The sequence below is a fragment of the Madurella fahalii genome (genome assembly GCF_045866475.1).
Source record: "Madurella fahalii IFM 68171 DNA, scaffold_2, whole genome shotgun sequence".
Classification (NCBI taxonomy): domain Eukaryota; kingdom Fungi; phylum Ascomycota; class Sordariomycetes; order Sordariales; genus Madurella; species Madurella fahalii.
Genome location: NW_027263972.1, coordinates 9,099,308 through 9,112,304, shown reverse-complemented (window position 1 = coordinate 9,112,304; position 12,997 = coordinate 9,099,308). Strand labels below are relative to the sequence as shown.

Genomic DNA, 12,997 nt, shown 5'->3' with positions numbered 1-12,997 from the left:
ACCTGATAGATTACTAAAACAATATACTTTCAATAAAGGTCAAAGTATAATAAATTAATAATTCCAGGCGCATACGGCCTATACCTACCTAATTACCAACCTATATTAGGTACCCTATCAAATTAAAAGAGCAGAGAAGGCAGCGAGAGAAAAGAACAAAACCAAAGTTACTAGACAGACGGGGCTAGGCAATTACAGCAATAGGTTCCCAGCCCAGCAAACTCAAAACAATGTGTGCAGTTAAAGCTCCCTTTGATCAGAGAGAGAGCATATACACGTAAGGAATACTCTCAAAGTAGGCCCAAAAGGCCACGATGGCCCCACCGAAGTTGCAAGATCGGAATGGGGCCCCCTCCCTATGATCAGGGAGCCAGAATCCTGGAACGAGCTGTTTTCCCTTACTTAATCGGAATAAAAGAGACGAAGCAAAGGCACGCTAGATCACGAGGTGCCGACTTCCACATCGACCGATTTTTGCTACTGGAGCTGCCAAGAGGTGCAGAGTGCGGCCAATGAGGTCAGGCTTATTGGGCTTGGGGCCCGGATGTGGAGCGTGGGCCACTGCACGGAAAGCTCACTGACTGCAACAACCGTTGCTTTCCGTAATGGGTGCCCCTCCAGCAGCACCCTTCTTCTCGATGCCCCGCACTTCCCTCTTTTTCTCTTCCAATTTAATCTCTTCAAGCGGCGCACTTCGTTGCTTGTCGAGAAGATCTTCCCTTGCTAGTCCTATTTCTTCTCGAGGCATCACCACCGTCCCATCTCGTTTCCCACAGCCTCCCCCTCGACGCCGGCCGCAACTCCCGAGCTCTCGACCCTATCTTACCGACTCGCTCCGCACCCATCAAGCTCGCAAAATGGCGCCACAACTTGACGGTTACTTCCAGAAGGTGGACGCCATGTCCGATGCCTTTATTGAGCGACTGCGCCAGGCCGTCGCCATCCCCTCCGTCTCGTGTGAAGCAGCTCGCCGCCCCGATGTCGTCCGCATGGGCCAGTTCCTCGCTGACGAGCTCACCAAGCTCGGAGCCCAGGTTGAGCTGCGGCCTCTTGGCAAGCAGCCCGGCACTGACCTCGACCTCCCCCCCGCTGTGCTTGCCCGCTACGGAAACGACAAGAACAAGCGCACCATTCTGGTCTACGGCCACTACGACGTGCAGCCCGCTGAGAAGACCGATGGCTGGGACACAGAGCCGTTTGAGTTGACGGTCATGGAGGATGGCCGAATGTGCGGCCGTGGCTCGAGCGATGACAAGGGCCCCGTGTTGGGCTGGCTGAACGCCATCGAGGCGCACAAGGCCGCTGGCATCGATTTCCCCGTCAACCTGCTGATGTGCTTCGAGGGTATGGAGGAGTACGGCTCGGAAGGCCTTGACGACCTTATCAACGCCGAGGGCAAGAAGTTCTTCGCCGATGCCGACGCAGTCTGCATCAGCGACAATTACTGGCTCGGCACCGAGCGGCCCTGTCTGACCTACGGCCTGCGTGGGTGCAACTACTACAGCGTCGAAGTGTGGGGACCCGGCGCCGATCTCCACAGCGGTGTCTTTGGCGGCACCGCGCAGGAGCCTATGACCGATCTGGTGCGCATCCTGGGCTCGCTGGTCGACACGGAGGGCACGATCCTGATCCCGGGCATTGCCGAGCAGGTCGCCCCGGTGACCGCGGAGGAGGAGGGTCTGTACGATAACATCTCGTTCACCATGGAGACGCTGCACCAGTCTCTGGGGAGCAAGACATCCATCTTCGAAGACAAGAAGCGCACGCTGATGGCCCGGTGGCGTTACCCTTCGCTTTCCGTGCACGGCATCGAAGGTGCCTTCTCTAGCCCCGGCGCAAAGACTGTTATCCCTGCCAAGGTCATTGGCAAGTTCTCGATCCGGACGGTCCCCAACATGGACATTGATCTGACCAACGAGGCTGTGTACCGCTATGTCGAAGACGTCTTCAAGAAGCTCAACTCAAAGAACAATATGAAGGTGTATGCCCAGCACACGGGCAAGTGGTGGGTCGCCAGCCCAAACCACTGGAACTTCGCCGCCGCGGCCAAAGCCACGGAGCGCGTCTGGGGCGTCAAGCCTGACTTTACTCGCGAGGGCGGCAGCATCCCGGTGACACTCACCTTCGAGCAGGCGACCGGCAAGAATGTGCTGCTCCTGCCGATGGGTAGCTCGACAGATGGTGCTCATTCCATCAACGAGAAGCTCGACAAGAGGAATTACATTGAGGGCATCAAGCTTCTGGGCGCCTACCTGCACTACGCTGCCGAGGAACCCATGAACTAGGGCGACGTAGCTGGAAAGTGCGGTGCAACCCCGGTTATGGTCGGGGTGTGTACGCTAGCCTATTAGTATATTGAAGGAGCAATAAGGTGATCAGGTCACAGCAGCAGGGGCGCCGCTGTTCAAGGGCCGTGGCATGTGGCATATGGAATGAGAATTATAGTTAAAGGGGCAGTGCGCTGCTCCATAGAGAGGACACCTGATGTTAAAATTTAAGAGCACGTGTCTTGGGGTTGCCCGAAACCCGTGCAAATCGGAAGTCTAAAGCCCCATTACTCAACGCACCCCTTCCCCGATGCACCCTCCTTAGTACTTGTTTGTCCGTGACTTCAGGGTATCAATGCGTTTCTGCCGTTCTGTGCCACCTATCCTGATGCTGGTCTTACCCCTGTGCCCCGTACGCCGTTTCCGTAATGTGGGGAGAGTAATCATGATCGTTGCCCCAGACTATAAAAAACAAAAAACAAAACACAAAAAAAAAAAAAAAGGATTACTCGAGCCCTCTTTTGGGCAGAGGGGGAATAGAAAGATAGAAAGTGGGTTAGAAGGCTTCAATCCCAACGGCAACTCCTCGAAAGGAGAATACCGCCCAGCCAGGGATCGTCTGGCATCGGAAAGCAAACCATTATGCCGCCGCGGCGCCGCCCTCACGCCTCATATTGGCAACTTTACTTCTTCGCCGCCGCGCCGCCAGTTTGGCATCCCACACACCCGCAAAGATATCCTCGCACTCGTCTTCATCCTGGGAATCGAAGACGACGACGCTTTCACGGTCACCCTCTTCTTCTCCAGAGTACCACGTGTTGGCGCCGTCTGGGTAGGAGGGTGAGTGAGGGGCGTCCTCCCAGCTCCGAAACCCCACCACCTTCCTCGTCTCGAGGATGAACTTGCCCACCTTGTACTTCTGGGCCGCGTCCTTTGCGTCGACGTACTTCCACCCCACCACGGTCCCGCACCCGACGCAGCTGATGTCGGCCACCACGTGCGGCCCCGTGACGAGCTGCCTGTCCTCGGGCCGCCCCACGCGGATGTTGACCAGGTCCGCTGCCTCTGCCGTCCCCGCCTCCGGACCCGGGTTGAGCGGCGACCGCGGACAGCTCGGCGTCGACTGCGCCGACGGCGGCGAGACGAGGTAGGCGCGGCCGTGGCGGCCCATGAAGCCCTTGCTTACTATCTGGGCATGATAGGCGAGGTCGGTCGCGCAGCCGGCACAGCGGAGCGTGTCAGGTTGGGTGCGGAAGACGGTCGCGTTCGGTGTCTCGTGGAAGAAGTGTCGAGGGGTTTCCGGGCTGGTGGGTGAGGTTGGAGAACCTGAGCCGGTCGAGAGGGGTGAGCTGGAGAGCGAAGGTATTGGGCTGGGGGGGGAGGTCCGTTCGGATATTGTTGGTGGCGAGTATTCCCGCCCGGGTTCGGAGCCTCGGCGGCGACGGAACGGGACGCGGAGGGTAGGGAGGAGGTAGAGAGGGAAGCGCGGACCGTTGTCTGGAGGCGGTGGTGCGCTGCCCCTTCTTAGGGACATGATCTCGAACATGGCTACTGGCTGCGGTCGCTGAGTTCCGGGTCGTTCTTTTTGCTGATCAGTGGCATCGGATCTTGAGCAGTCAACGTCGACGGGCGGGAGACGGAGGCATATCTCTTCATATAGCGGGCAGAGACAAAATGGTCAAGTTTAAGTATCAGGTTGTTTCTTCTGCCGGATCATTCGGGACAACGGAACGAGCAGTTGTTGAATGCCAGGGAGCAACTTGCGATGTCACTTGACAACAGCCCCTGCTACACGGGGAGCCGGGCTGACCGAATGAAGGCGGACTGTGACAGCCAATCGTCTGTCCAAGTTTCACGGAGAGTTGACGCAAAGGCATGATTTGATGCCAAATAGAAGCACCTGACACTCCCCGCATTGTTCCCGCCTTATCGATGTCAGGAACTTTATCAGTGACGTTTTGTGCGGGGCTATCCCTGCATCAACTGCCGGGCCGTGTCCGCGCTCCAAGGGTCCGTGTTGATGATAAAGCCGATGGTACTTTGTCGGCTTTTAGCTCAGTCATTGCAAAGCGACGGAGGTATGAGCCGAGCATATCGCATTTGGCGTCAGTACATGCCCAGTCGGTGTTGATGGAGCAGGGCGGAGACGAAGACCGGGGCCTCTTGGCGGCCCCACAGCAGCCCGAAACGGGAGTAAAGCGCCTTGTGCTCGCAACCATCGCAGTTCCGGCGAAAGCCCGAGACTGCCCCGAGCAATTGTTTAAAAGCCCGCTAAGCGCCCGATACAACTTGCCCTCGCGCATTAGCATGCGTGGCGGTTGCCGCAGAAGATATCTACTAGTACACTAAAGTGTGGCACAAGTGTTTGGGCCGAACCGGGCTGAGAGGACTACGCCCGGCCGTAAGGACGCCTGGTGTACCCTAACTAGCTTCCTTCAGTTGGGCTTTGGGGAGCTCGTGGAGCCCGGCCAATCGTTTGGCGGCCTGCTCTCTATCCGAAGCTTCCAGCCACGAGACGTTTTATCTCTGGTGCACCGTTCGGGCCTAGAGACGGGAGTGGTTGACGGAACTCCAAAATGTTATAAACTTGACTGCCAGCTGGCGTCGATTCGGTCTCTATTTTCTCTTTCCGCCACCGCCCCACCTTTCACACCACGTGACCAGTAGACTTCCAGCGCCAAGAAAACCCCACTTTGCTGTCTCTTGTTCTCGATTTTCGCTGAACTCACCGAAACTTCCAGCTTACTCGAGTCAACAGCATTTAAACCCCTCCACAAAGGCCTCCCGCCTTCGGTGCCCTTTCCCTGATTCCGTCGAGATAACTCGATCAATCGACCGAAACCAATAACGCAATCAACAGCACTCGCCGCGGCCTTCCACCAGCCGAATCGCAGCCATCACACCTCGCAGTTCCGTCCCGCAACCAACAATCTGGCATCTAGCAGCCATGGCGCCCATGAAACAATCAAACAATCAAAGTAGTAGTAATTATGGCGAGGGCATTGTCCGTCAGGCCAATATCCTCGCCAGCTGCTACATTGTCGACGCTGCCACGGCCTCGCTGAAGGGCCTCCACTACTGCACTACGGGCGCTGCAGGGGCCGAGTGGTATTCCTGAGGTCCCTTCTACGGGACTCCCATCGCCGCCATCAAGCCCCCCCCTCGCGGCCCTCACGACGACCAACGAGCTCGCGCTGACTCCAAAGGCGAACAAGTCATCATCGCGCGCCAGCATGCGTGGTCGTCGTTCCGGCTCGAGCACTAGCGCCGACAGCAGTGCTTGGCAGCGCCGCCGAGGGGGGGCAGCACTCCGCATCAGGGAAGAATGTGAGAGATTCTTTTGCGAGACGCTGCGCGCCATGTTTCTGGGTGAGGGGAACTCGGCGCCGCAGCACTCCGGCCTGGCGGGTGTTTACAACAGCAGTTTCGACAGCGATCAAGGGACCATGGATGTCGGACGACAGGGCTCCGCCGGACTCCCGTCGGCCATTGCGCCCAACGGACAGCTGACGCCGCCCGATGACTTCCCCATCTCGGATGCAACCGTGATGGGCAGTCGCCGGGGCTACGGCGTCGCCGTCCACGGCGGCATCCGCGGCTGGATGGAAATCTGGGATTATGCGGGCGGCTCCAGTTTCCGTGCATTTGTGGCCGAGGATGTCAGCCGGGAAACCAGGTCGCTGTTTGTCTTCTTCGATTCACACTCCATCAGTCGCGACTTGAAGCAGGCGTACGTCTTGTCCTCTGCCCATCACTTCTTGCCTTTTTTATTTGGTGGGCCGGTTGCTAATACGAAAGCAGACTTGTCGCTCTCATCGAGCTGGCTGAAGGTCCGTTTGCTTGTTCGCACATGGTCATCTGCCTTGAGCGGTCGATACCTGAGGAGGATACCAGAGCATTGACAAAGGGTCTTCAGTGGGCGGGTTTCTCGCTGACTACACTTGACTTTTGGACGTCGGGATTCGACGTCGTGAGCAGCCGCTGGTTATTCATGGGTATGGAAGTTTAGGCGCATGCGGCCTCCATTGGGTGGGTTTCCTTTTTGTCTTGGGTTATTTCATGGGGACTTTATAGAGCCCCCCTTCTTCACGTCTCGTTCATATTGAAGTCGTTTTTATTTTCACGTGGTTTTACGGGTGCAACTTCCCCATACGATGCAAGTAGCAAGGCGACTGGTGCTCGGTACATTCTTCGTTCAACCCAAGAAGGTCATTGCATTCTTCATATGGTTGTGGAAGCATTACGCGTTAGTTATCTATCAGATCTTCAGGGAACTACATTGGTTCATACTAGACACGGCCCTAGGGGTGATGCCAGCGTATTTGTCAATCGTCATAGATCTCCCTCGAACTGCCTGACCGCTAAGCCGTTCGCACCTAGATGATCTTTTACTTGCTGGACTGTGTACTCGCCCCTATGGAACATGCCAGCACCCAGGGCAGCATCTGTGGCCGTCTTCTGGAAAACCTCGAGGAAGTGTCCAGGATTGCCGGCGCCGCTGCTAGCAATGACCGGTATCCTGATGGCCTCCTTTACCTGTATTATCAGCTCTAGATCGAAGCCACTATTGGTACCGTCCTTATCGATGCAGTTGAGCAGGATTTCTCCCGCTCCCATAGCTTCGACCGCCTGGGTAAGCTCGACAACATCGAGGTCTCTGGTCTCCCGGCCTCCCTTGATTGTGCATGCGTACCAGCAAAACTCCTCCCCCTTGGGACCGGGAAACTTGGTCTTGATGAGCGCGTGGCGTGTGGCGTCCGGCTTGGGCACATACACCCTCTTTGGGTCCACACTGACGACTACGGCCTGGTTGCCGTACGCCTTGCTAATCTGCTCGATGGCGGTGTTGCCGAACAGTGCCTTTCCACCCCTGTAGTACTCCTCTGCAGCCAGAACTGCATCGCTTCCGATAGACACCTTGTCGGCGCCGCTCTTGAAGTACATGGTGGCAATCTCTAGTGCAGAGACCTTCGTTCCGTCAACGTCGACCGTATCGCGGATACCGCCGCCTATCGTCAGGGGCACGAACACGGTCTCGGACGTCCTCCGCAGGATCTCCAGCATCGGCAGGTCAGCGACCGGGCAGTCGCGGAAGGATGTGATGTTCAAGAAGGTGACTTCGTCTGCCCCCTGTTCGTAGTATCTTTTCGCCATCTCAACCGGCTTGCCAAGGTTCCGTACTGATCGATCTGCCGACTTCTCACGCACATCGTATTGATCCCCTTTGGTCACTACGAGATCACCTTGGTCATTTGTCCGCACATCGAGGCATGCGATCACGCGCCTCGTCAAGCCTTCCCGTGCTATCATCTCCTCCACGCCACCGTTGACCTCTTGCGGAGGGTGCTCGGCAAGGACCTTGGCCTCGCTTCCGTCAAGGAAAGCACGGATCACCCTCAGCCCTGCCACGCCGCTCTTCTCGGGGTGGAACTGCGTGGCCAGGACGTTTCCTTTCGCTACCGCACCGACAAACGTCTCTTCCTCGTATGTGCCAGTCGCAACCGCCCATCCGAGATTCTCGAGCTCTCCCTTGGTGTAAGGGTACTTGTAAGAGTGAACGTAGTAGTATTTCGAATCAGGTTGCAAGCCGTAGAGAGTCGGGTTCGTGGAGCACGATGCGTTATTCCACCCAATGTGCGGGACGGCTTTCGCCGTATGGTCGAATCGGTCGAGCTGCCCGGGAATGAGACCGAGTCCAGGACAGTCCGGATCTTCAGCAGACCCTGAGAATAGTGCCTGCAATCCAACACAGATGCCCATGAACGGCTTCCCGGCATCTATGTGCGCGCGAAGCGAAGGTAGATAGCCGGCCGAGGAGAGTTGAGAAAGGCAGTGGCCGAAGTGGCCGACGCCGGGGAGGATTAGCTTCTGTCCTCGAGAAAGGGTATTAGCTGCCTTAGACATCTAAACCGGCTAACCGTCCCTACCTCAGCATTGGCGACTTCTTCTGGTGACCGGATCCATTCGACTTCGTAGCCAATCTTCTCAATGGCATTGACCAGGCTGCGCACATTGCCGGCAACGTAATCGAGGAGGTGAACTTTTGGCATTTTGACGCGATTATGCGACGAGCGTACGCATCAGAGACAATGATCTTCCCGCTGGTGATGTTGTGACTCCCGGGGATAATAAGGTACAACAAAAATGAGTCAATTGGCCTCCGCAGGGGACCAGAAAATCTGGCGCGGGGCAATGTCCCGACCGCGGGGAGGGGGGGTAGCTAATAAAGCACCCCGCCATCAGTGCAGCACTAATTCCTGCCGCCTTTGACCGCCAAGATTCCCTTCAATTGACCAGCACCAAGACGGCTTCTCCAATCCCATACCTTATCCCGCGCCGCTCTTTTGAAGGTTAGAAGTTATACATTACTGAGCCGTCTCCATTTTTAGCTTTCAATGCTCAGCCTCGCTCATTTCCCGCGCCATCTTCTTCTCCTAATCATCATCACGCGAGAGCATTGAAGTAGCCGGGATCCCGGTTCAATTTGCTATGGCGCTTAACGGCGCAGGGGACAGGAACACGATGACCGATGACGATGACGGGTGGGAATACGAATACTCTACGACGGAAACCGAGGCATGGAGTACTCCATCCACAAGACCGACGTCGCTGACCGACTCTATAGACATATTATCTTACCCTAGACTTGTCAGTCCGCGACTTCCTCGAGAGACGAACCGACGACATTGTGCACAACACCCGGGGGGGTTACCGAGTGTGGTACAACCCTCTCTTCAATGCGCCCGAACCTCTCGCTTCCGATTCGGACCTAGTCGAAGAGAAAGAGGCTGACGATGGAGAGCTTCCGGAACGTGAGGAGGTTGATCTCGATACGATCGGCCGGCCACAACCCCAGGCACCACCCAACCCCCCAATCGATCCTCTGCTCGCACAGGCAACCGCAAAGACGGCACATCTGGAACCCAGCACAAACGACAAACCAGCGGAGGAAATCCAGATCCTGGAACTCCACTCGAAGGAGCCAGTTGTTTCATATCGTAACCATGTCTTCCGTGGTACCTGGTGCGAGAACATCGGAACAGAAATGATTTTTACCCCGCATGACGACAATGCGCCTCTCCCTGCGCTCCGTAACCTCAATCAGAACATTGACCTGCTCGCGGCCAGCGCATCTAGGATCAACTTTCGAGAGGCAACGTTACTGCCGAGGGAAAAAGACAAGACATCGGATAGGGCAGCCGACATGGCGATACTAGGTAGCACAGACGACCTGGAGGAGGACATTCCGGAGCGGTACAAACGCAACGGCGGCATCTATGTCCACATTGGAGGAGACAAAAGCGGACTGCGGCAGCCCCAGGCCCATTTCCTCGAGGATTTGATTGCACTAAAACGAAAACGTGGCGAGACAGATGAAGTCACGGTCCAGCCTTTAGAAACGAGGCAGAATAAGCTCATGGTAGAAGATGAAGAGGAGGAGCGCCGGCGGAGAAAGCTGCAGCAGGACCATGCGAGGAATGTGAGGTGGCGCGACAAGAGAAGAGAGGAGAAAGACTCAGGGCAAGGGCAAGGGCTGGAGAGGAATTACATTCCAAGGCAAGGCCGGGGGAGACGAGGATTCCCACGGACACGAGCCAGACGCGCGGCGCTTATTAGACGGGAGAGCGGCGCAATATCACGGTTCGGCCATAGGACAGATCGCGTCGCTAGCACCTCCGCCCCGACTCCGCTGCGCTGGAACGACCTCTCTAGTGCTCCGCACAGCTAGATACCTACAGTGAAGTAGAAGGGGCGGTTGGTGCATTGGTAAAACTAACAGCCCCTCCGTTTAAACGACTGCTTAGCGGCTCCGAAACACGGCAGAGGGGGGACCAGGCATTGCCTTCCATTGTGGGCCCTGCCGTTTAAGCCAAGAAAACTAGGGCCGACGATTGCACTAAACCCACTGCGGCTGTAGTAAGTAGTGCTGTACTGTACTGTACCTTGGGCGTCAGCGAGTCAGCGGCCAGCGGGTAGTGCAGTAGTGGTACAGTACTGTACTGATCTTGGCTGACGCATGGCCCTCTGGTTCCTGCGTGATGCGTTGGACATCTCGGGGGCGAAGACACCTGGGCCCTGATTTTTTGCTACTTGCATCGCTGCCCAGAGCATTCTTAATCCCTTTGCGCTGTCCCGACACCCTAGAAAAAGGCGTCCCTTCTTGTACGCCCGTTTTCTTTCCCTTACTACCTAAATCCTTTGTTTGACGCAACTTGTCATGGCCGCCAGCGAATCACTGCGCCGCTCGTGAAAACGTCTCCCTCACTTGCGCCGCTACGCCACCGGACCGAGTGCCCACTGGCCGCGACACCGAGACAATACCAACTTCATCCTTTCCCTAATGTCGCTGTCGTTCGGCCTACTAGGACAACGTCGCAGAGGATCGACCATGATATACAATCTGCGCCGGACGACGATCGCCGCTCTCTCCCTCGCCAGCCTCATTTTCCTGCTCTGGCTTTTGCCACGCCTTCTCAACCCAACTCCGCCCAATGAGGAAGAGAGGGAGCGGGACAAGCATTGGGTCAACTCGTCCCCGTACTGGCTCGATCGTCAGGCGTGTCGCTGGCTGAGTCTCTGCGGCATACAACACATACGATGGGATGCGCCGGCTCTCCCAGACGATGGATCACATTCGACGCTGGACGCACTGAAGTTGCTTGCCTTGGGCTGGAGCGAGGAGAGAACATTTGCCGAGAAGCATGAAGTCAACACTTGGGAAACAGCGCCGGTGCACAAGGACCTGAAGCGCCGCAGACGTCGAGCAACCGCAGCCTCGGGAGGCGCAAAGATTCTCGAAGAGGTGCCAAACTACGTTCTGGCGCACGCACCGCTCGTCCACCTCTATTCTGGTGAGAATTTCTGGCCGTCAGACTTTGCCGAGCATATCCGACACACGAGACCGTTCAATAACGGCTCGTTGGTGGACACAGAGAAGCCGTTGCATCTCGGAAATCTCGCGAGCCTAAACGCAGAGCAAGGCACTGTCTTTCTAACCAGCCAAGACGATGTGGAATTGAGGCCAGAGTGGCTCCATAGTCGCAAAGGGGTTCCAGTTCCCTTCAAGGACGATGATGCAGTAAGCGACAGACCCGATGGAGGGAACGAGGAACACCGGGGCTCGCAAGACCAGCCGCAGCGGCCCAAAGACGGAACCACTTGGTGGGATGCTGACAGGAAACACCCACCGCATCGCATAGCCCCACCGAACAAGTTCTCCAGCAGGCAACGGCGGCTTCGCGAGAGACAATCCATTTCCAACGCGCAACATCCAATTCTAGGGAATGCTCGGCAGGATGACGAGCCCAGCCACAGTGGCTACAGCAAATCGCCAGCGGTTCTCATTCTCGTCGATAAAGGGGCAGGGATCTTAGACGCCTTTTGGTTTTTTTTCTACAGTTACAACTTGGGCCAGACAGTACTCAAAATCCGCTTCGGGAATCACGTTGGCGACTGGGAGCATTGCATGGTACGCTTCCAGCACGGCGTTCCGCGCGCCATGTTTCTAAGCGAGCACGCCGGCGGCAAGGCTTATGCATGGCAAGCGCTCGAGAAACAACCCCAGAAAGGCGACAAGCCCGACCGTCCCGTCATCTATTCAGCCGTAGGCAGTCATGCCATGTATGCGTCACCCGGAATGCACCCCTACGTGCTCCCATTCAAGCTCCTCAAGGATATAACCGACAGGGGCCCGCTCTGGGATCCAGCCCTCAACAACTACGCCTACTGGTACGACTATGAGGGCGACCAGGACGAGGCTCAGAATCCGCCAACCCAGGAGCGAGCCAGCTTGACACCTGCCGCATCTAACCCCGACGCACCAACCTCATGGTTCCATTTTCAGGGGCCTTGGGGTGATGATGTATATCCTCTGAGTGACCGGCGTCAGTGGAGGCTTTTTGGGGAGTACCATTACATTACCGGGCCGCTAGGACCAAAGGCCAAGTGGTTGGACAGGAGGAAGGTATGTCAGACGGAAAAATGCACCATTCTTGACAGCATAGAAGAAGGCAAGAAGTCGGCTTGGTATTAGTCGTTGACCGTGAAGGAATATGGGCATCATGGAAACGGTCAAGTGGGGGGCGTTTTTGCTATACCCCTTTGTTACAGCATTTTTTGGATCATCATTTTGTGTTGCATAGACGGGCGTTATGGTGGATTGGCTTCAGCTTATACAGAACGCATGTTGCAGTTTACACTGTCTTGACCTTTGTCCCGTTCGTGAGTTCGAGTAGGCGGCGCCTGATATGCTTGAGAATCTCAGTGCCATGATAAGGGGCATCTGCAATGGTACCCGAATAGGCACCTACATGGCTGAACCGAGGGAGATGGCAGTGGCTTCTGTCAATGATGGCCTTGTCACGTTACGCCGGCGCAGACACTAGCTGGATTTTAACACCTACCTTAGTTAGATGCGATGGCTTGCCATGAATGCATGGATGTTACTGTCCATGCTTGTCCATCCAATGTCGGCCGCCCCCACAAGACGCCCTGCTTCTCGGCCTCAAGTAATCATAACGATGTTCCCCAGGAGAATGACCGGGGAACCTACTATGTCGCCTATGGCAGCGAGACGGAAAAGAAGGGTTAGGCGCACAAGTATCTCAGGGCCCTATTGAACAAGATCAACCACGACTCTAAAGTAAGCAGGGTACTAGTAACTGGCAAGGCGTCCAACAACCTTGCAGAATTCCGTCCCGCTACTAATATAAACCCTACAGCCCAAATCT

At 56.3% G+C, this 12,997-nt stretch overlaps 6 protein-coding genes across 6 annotated transcripts; 4 read left to right on the top strand and 2 right to left on the bottom strand.

The window, feature by feature from the left end:
- Positions 1–857: 857 nt before the first annotated feature.
- Positions 858–2,285, top strand: DUG1 (Cys-Gly metallodipeptidase; the record flags this gene model as incomplete). The annotated part of the gene is made up of 1 exon (XM_071060903.1): positions 858–2,285. The coding sequence occupies one exon, from the start codon at positions 858–860 to the stop codon at positions 2,283–2,285; it is 1,428 nt and encodes a 475-aa protein (XP_070917004.1).
- A 622-nt stretch (positions 2,286–2,907) lies between these two features.
- MFIFM68171_05482 (uncharacterized protein) lies at positions 2,908–3,813 on the bottom strand (the record flags this gene model as incomplete). Its single annotated transcript, XM_071060902.1, has 1 exon — positions 2,908–3,813. One exon carries the CDS (start codon positions 3,811–3,813, stop codon positions 2,908–2,910), a length of 906 nt encoding a protein of 301 aa, XP_070917003.1.
- Positions 3,814–5,214: 1,401 nt separating this feature from the next.
- On the top strand, positions 5,215–6,276 carry MFIFM68171_05481 (uncharacterized protein; the record flags this gene model as incomplete). The annotated part of the gene is made up of 3 exons (XM_071060901.1): positions 5,215–5,375; positions 5,422–5,997; positions 6,069–6,276. 3 exons carry the CDS (start codon positions 5,215–5,217, stop codon positions 6,274–6,276), a joined length of 945 nt encoding a protein of 314 aa, XP_070917002.1.
- Positions 6,277–6,599: 323 nt separating this feature from the next.
- HIS7 (Histidine biosynthesis bifunctional protein hisB) lies at positions 6,600–8,317 on the bottom strand (the record flags this gene model as incomplete). The annotated part of the gene is made up of 2 exons (XM_071060900.1): positions 6,600–8,135; positions 8,195–8,317. The coding sequence occupies 2 exons, from the start codon at positions 8,315–8,317 to the stop codon at positions 6,600–6,602; spliced, it is 1,659 nt and encodes a 552-aa protein (XP_070917001.1).
- Positions 8,318–8,756: 439 nt separating this feature from the next.
- Positions 8,757–9,996, top strand: MFIFM68171_05479 (Transcription factor TFIIIC triple barrel domain-containing protein; the record flags this gene model as incomplete). The annotated part of the gene is made up of 2 exons (XM_071060899.1): positions 8,757–8,843; positions 8,893–9,996. The coding sequence occupies 2 exons, from the start codon at positions 8,757–8,759 to the stop codon at positions 9,994–9,996; spliced, it is 1,191 nt and encodes a 396-aa protein (XP_070917000.1).
- A 660-nt stretch (positions 9,997–10,656) lies between these two features.
- VPS62 (Vacuolar protein sorting-associated protein 62) lies at positions 10,657–12,300 on the top strand (the record flags this gene model as incomplete). The annotated part of the gene is made up of 1 exon (XM_071060898.1): positions 10,657–12,300. The coding sequence occupies one exon, from the start codon at positions 10,657–10,659 to the stop codon at positions 12,298–12,300; it is 1,644 nt and encodes a 547-aa protein (XP_070916999.1).
- Between the last annotated feature and the right edge of the window lie 697 nt (positions 12,301–12,997).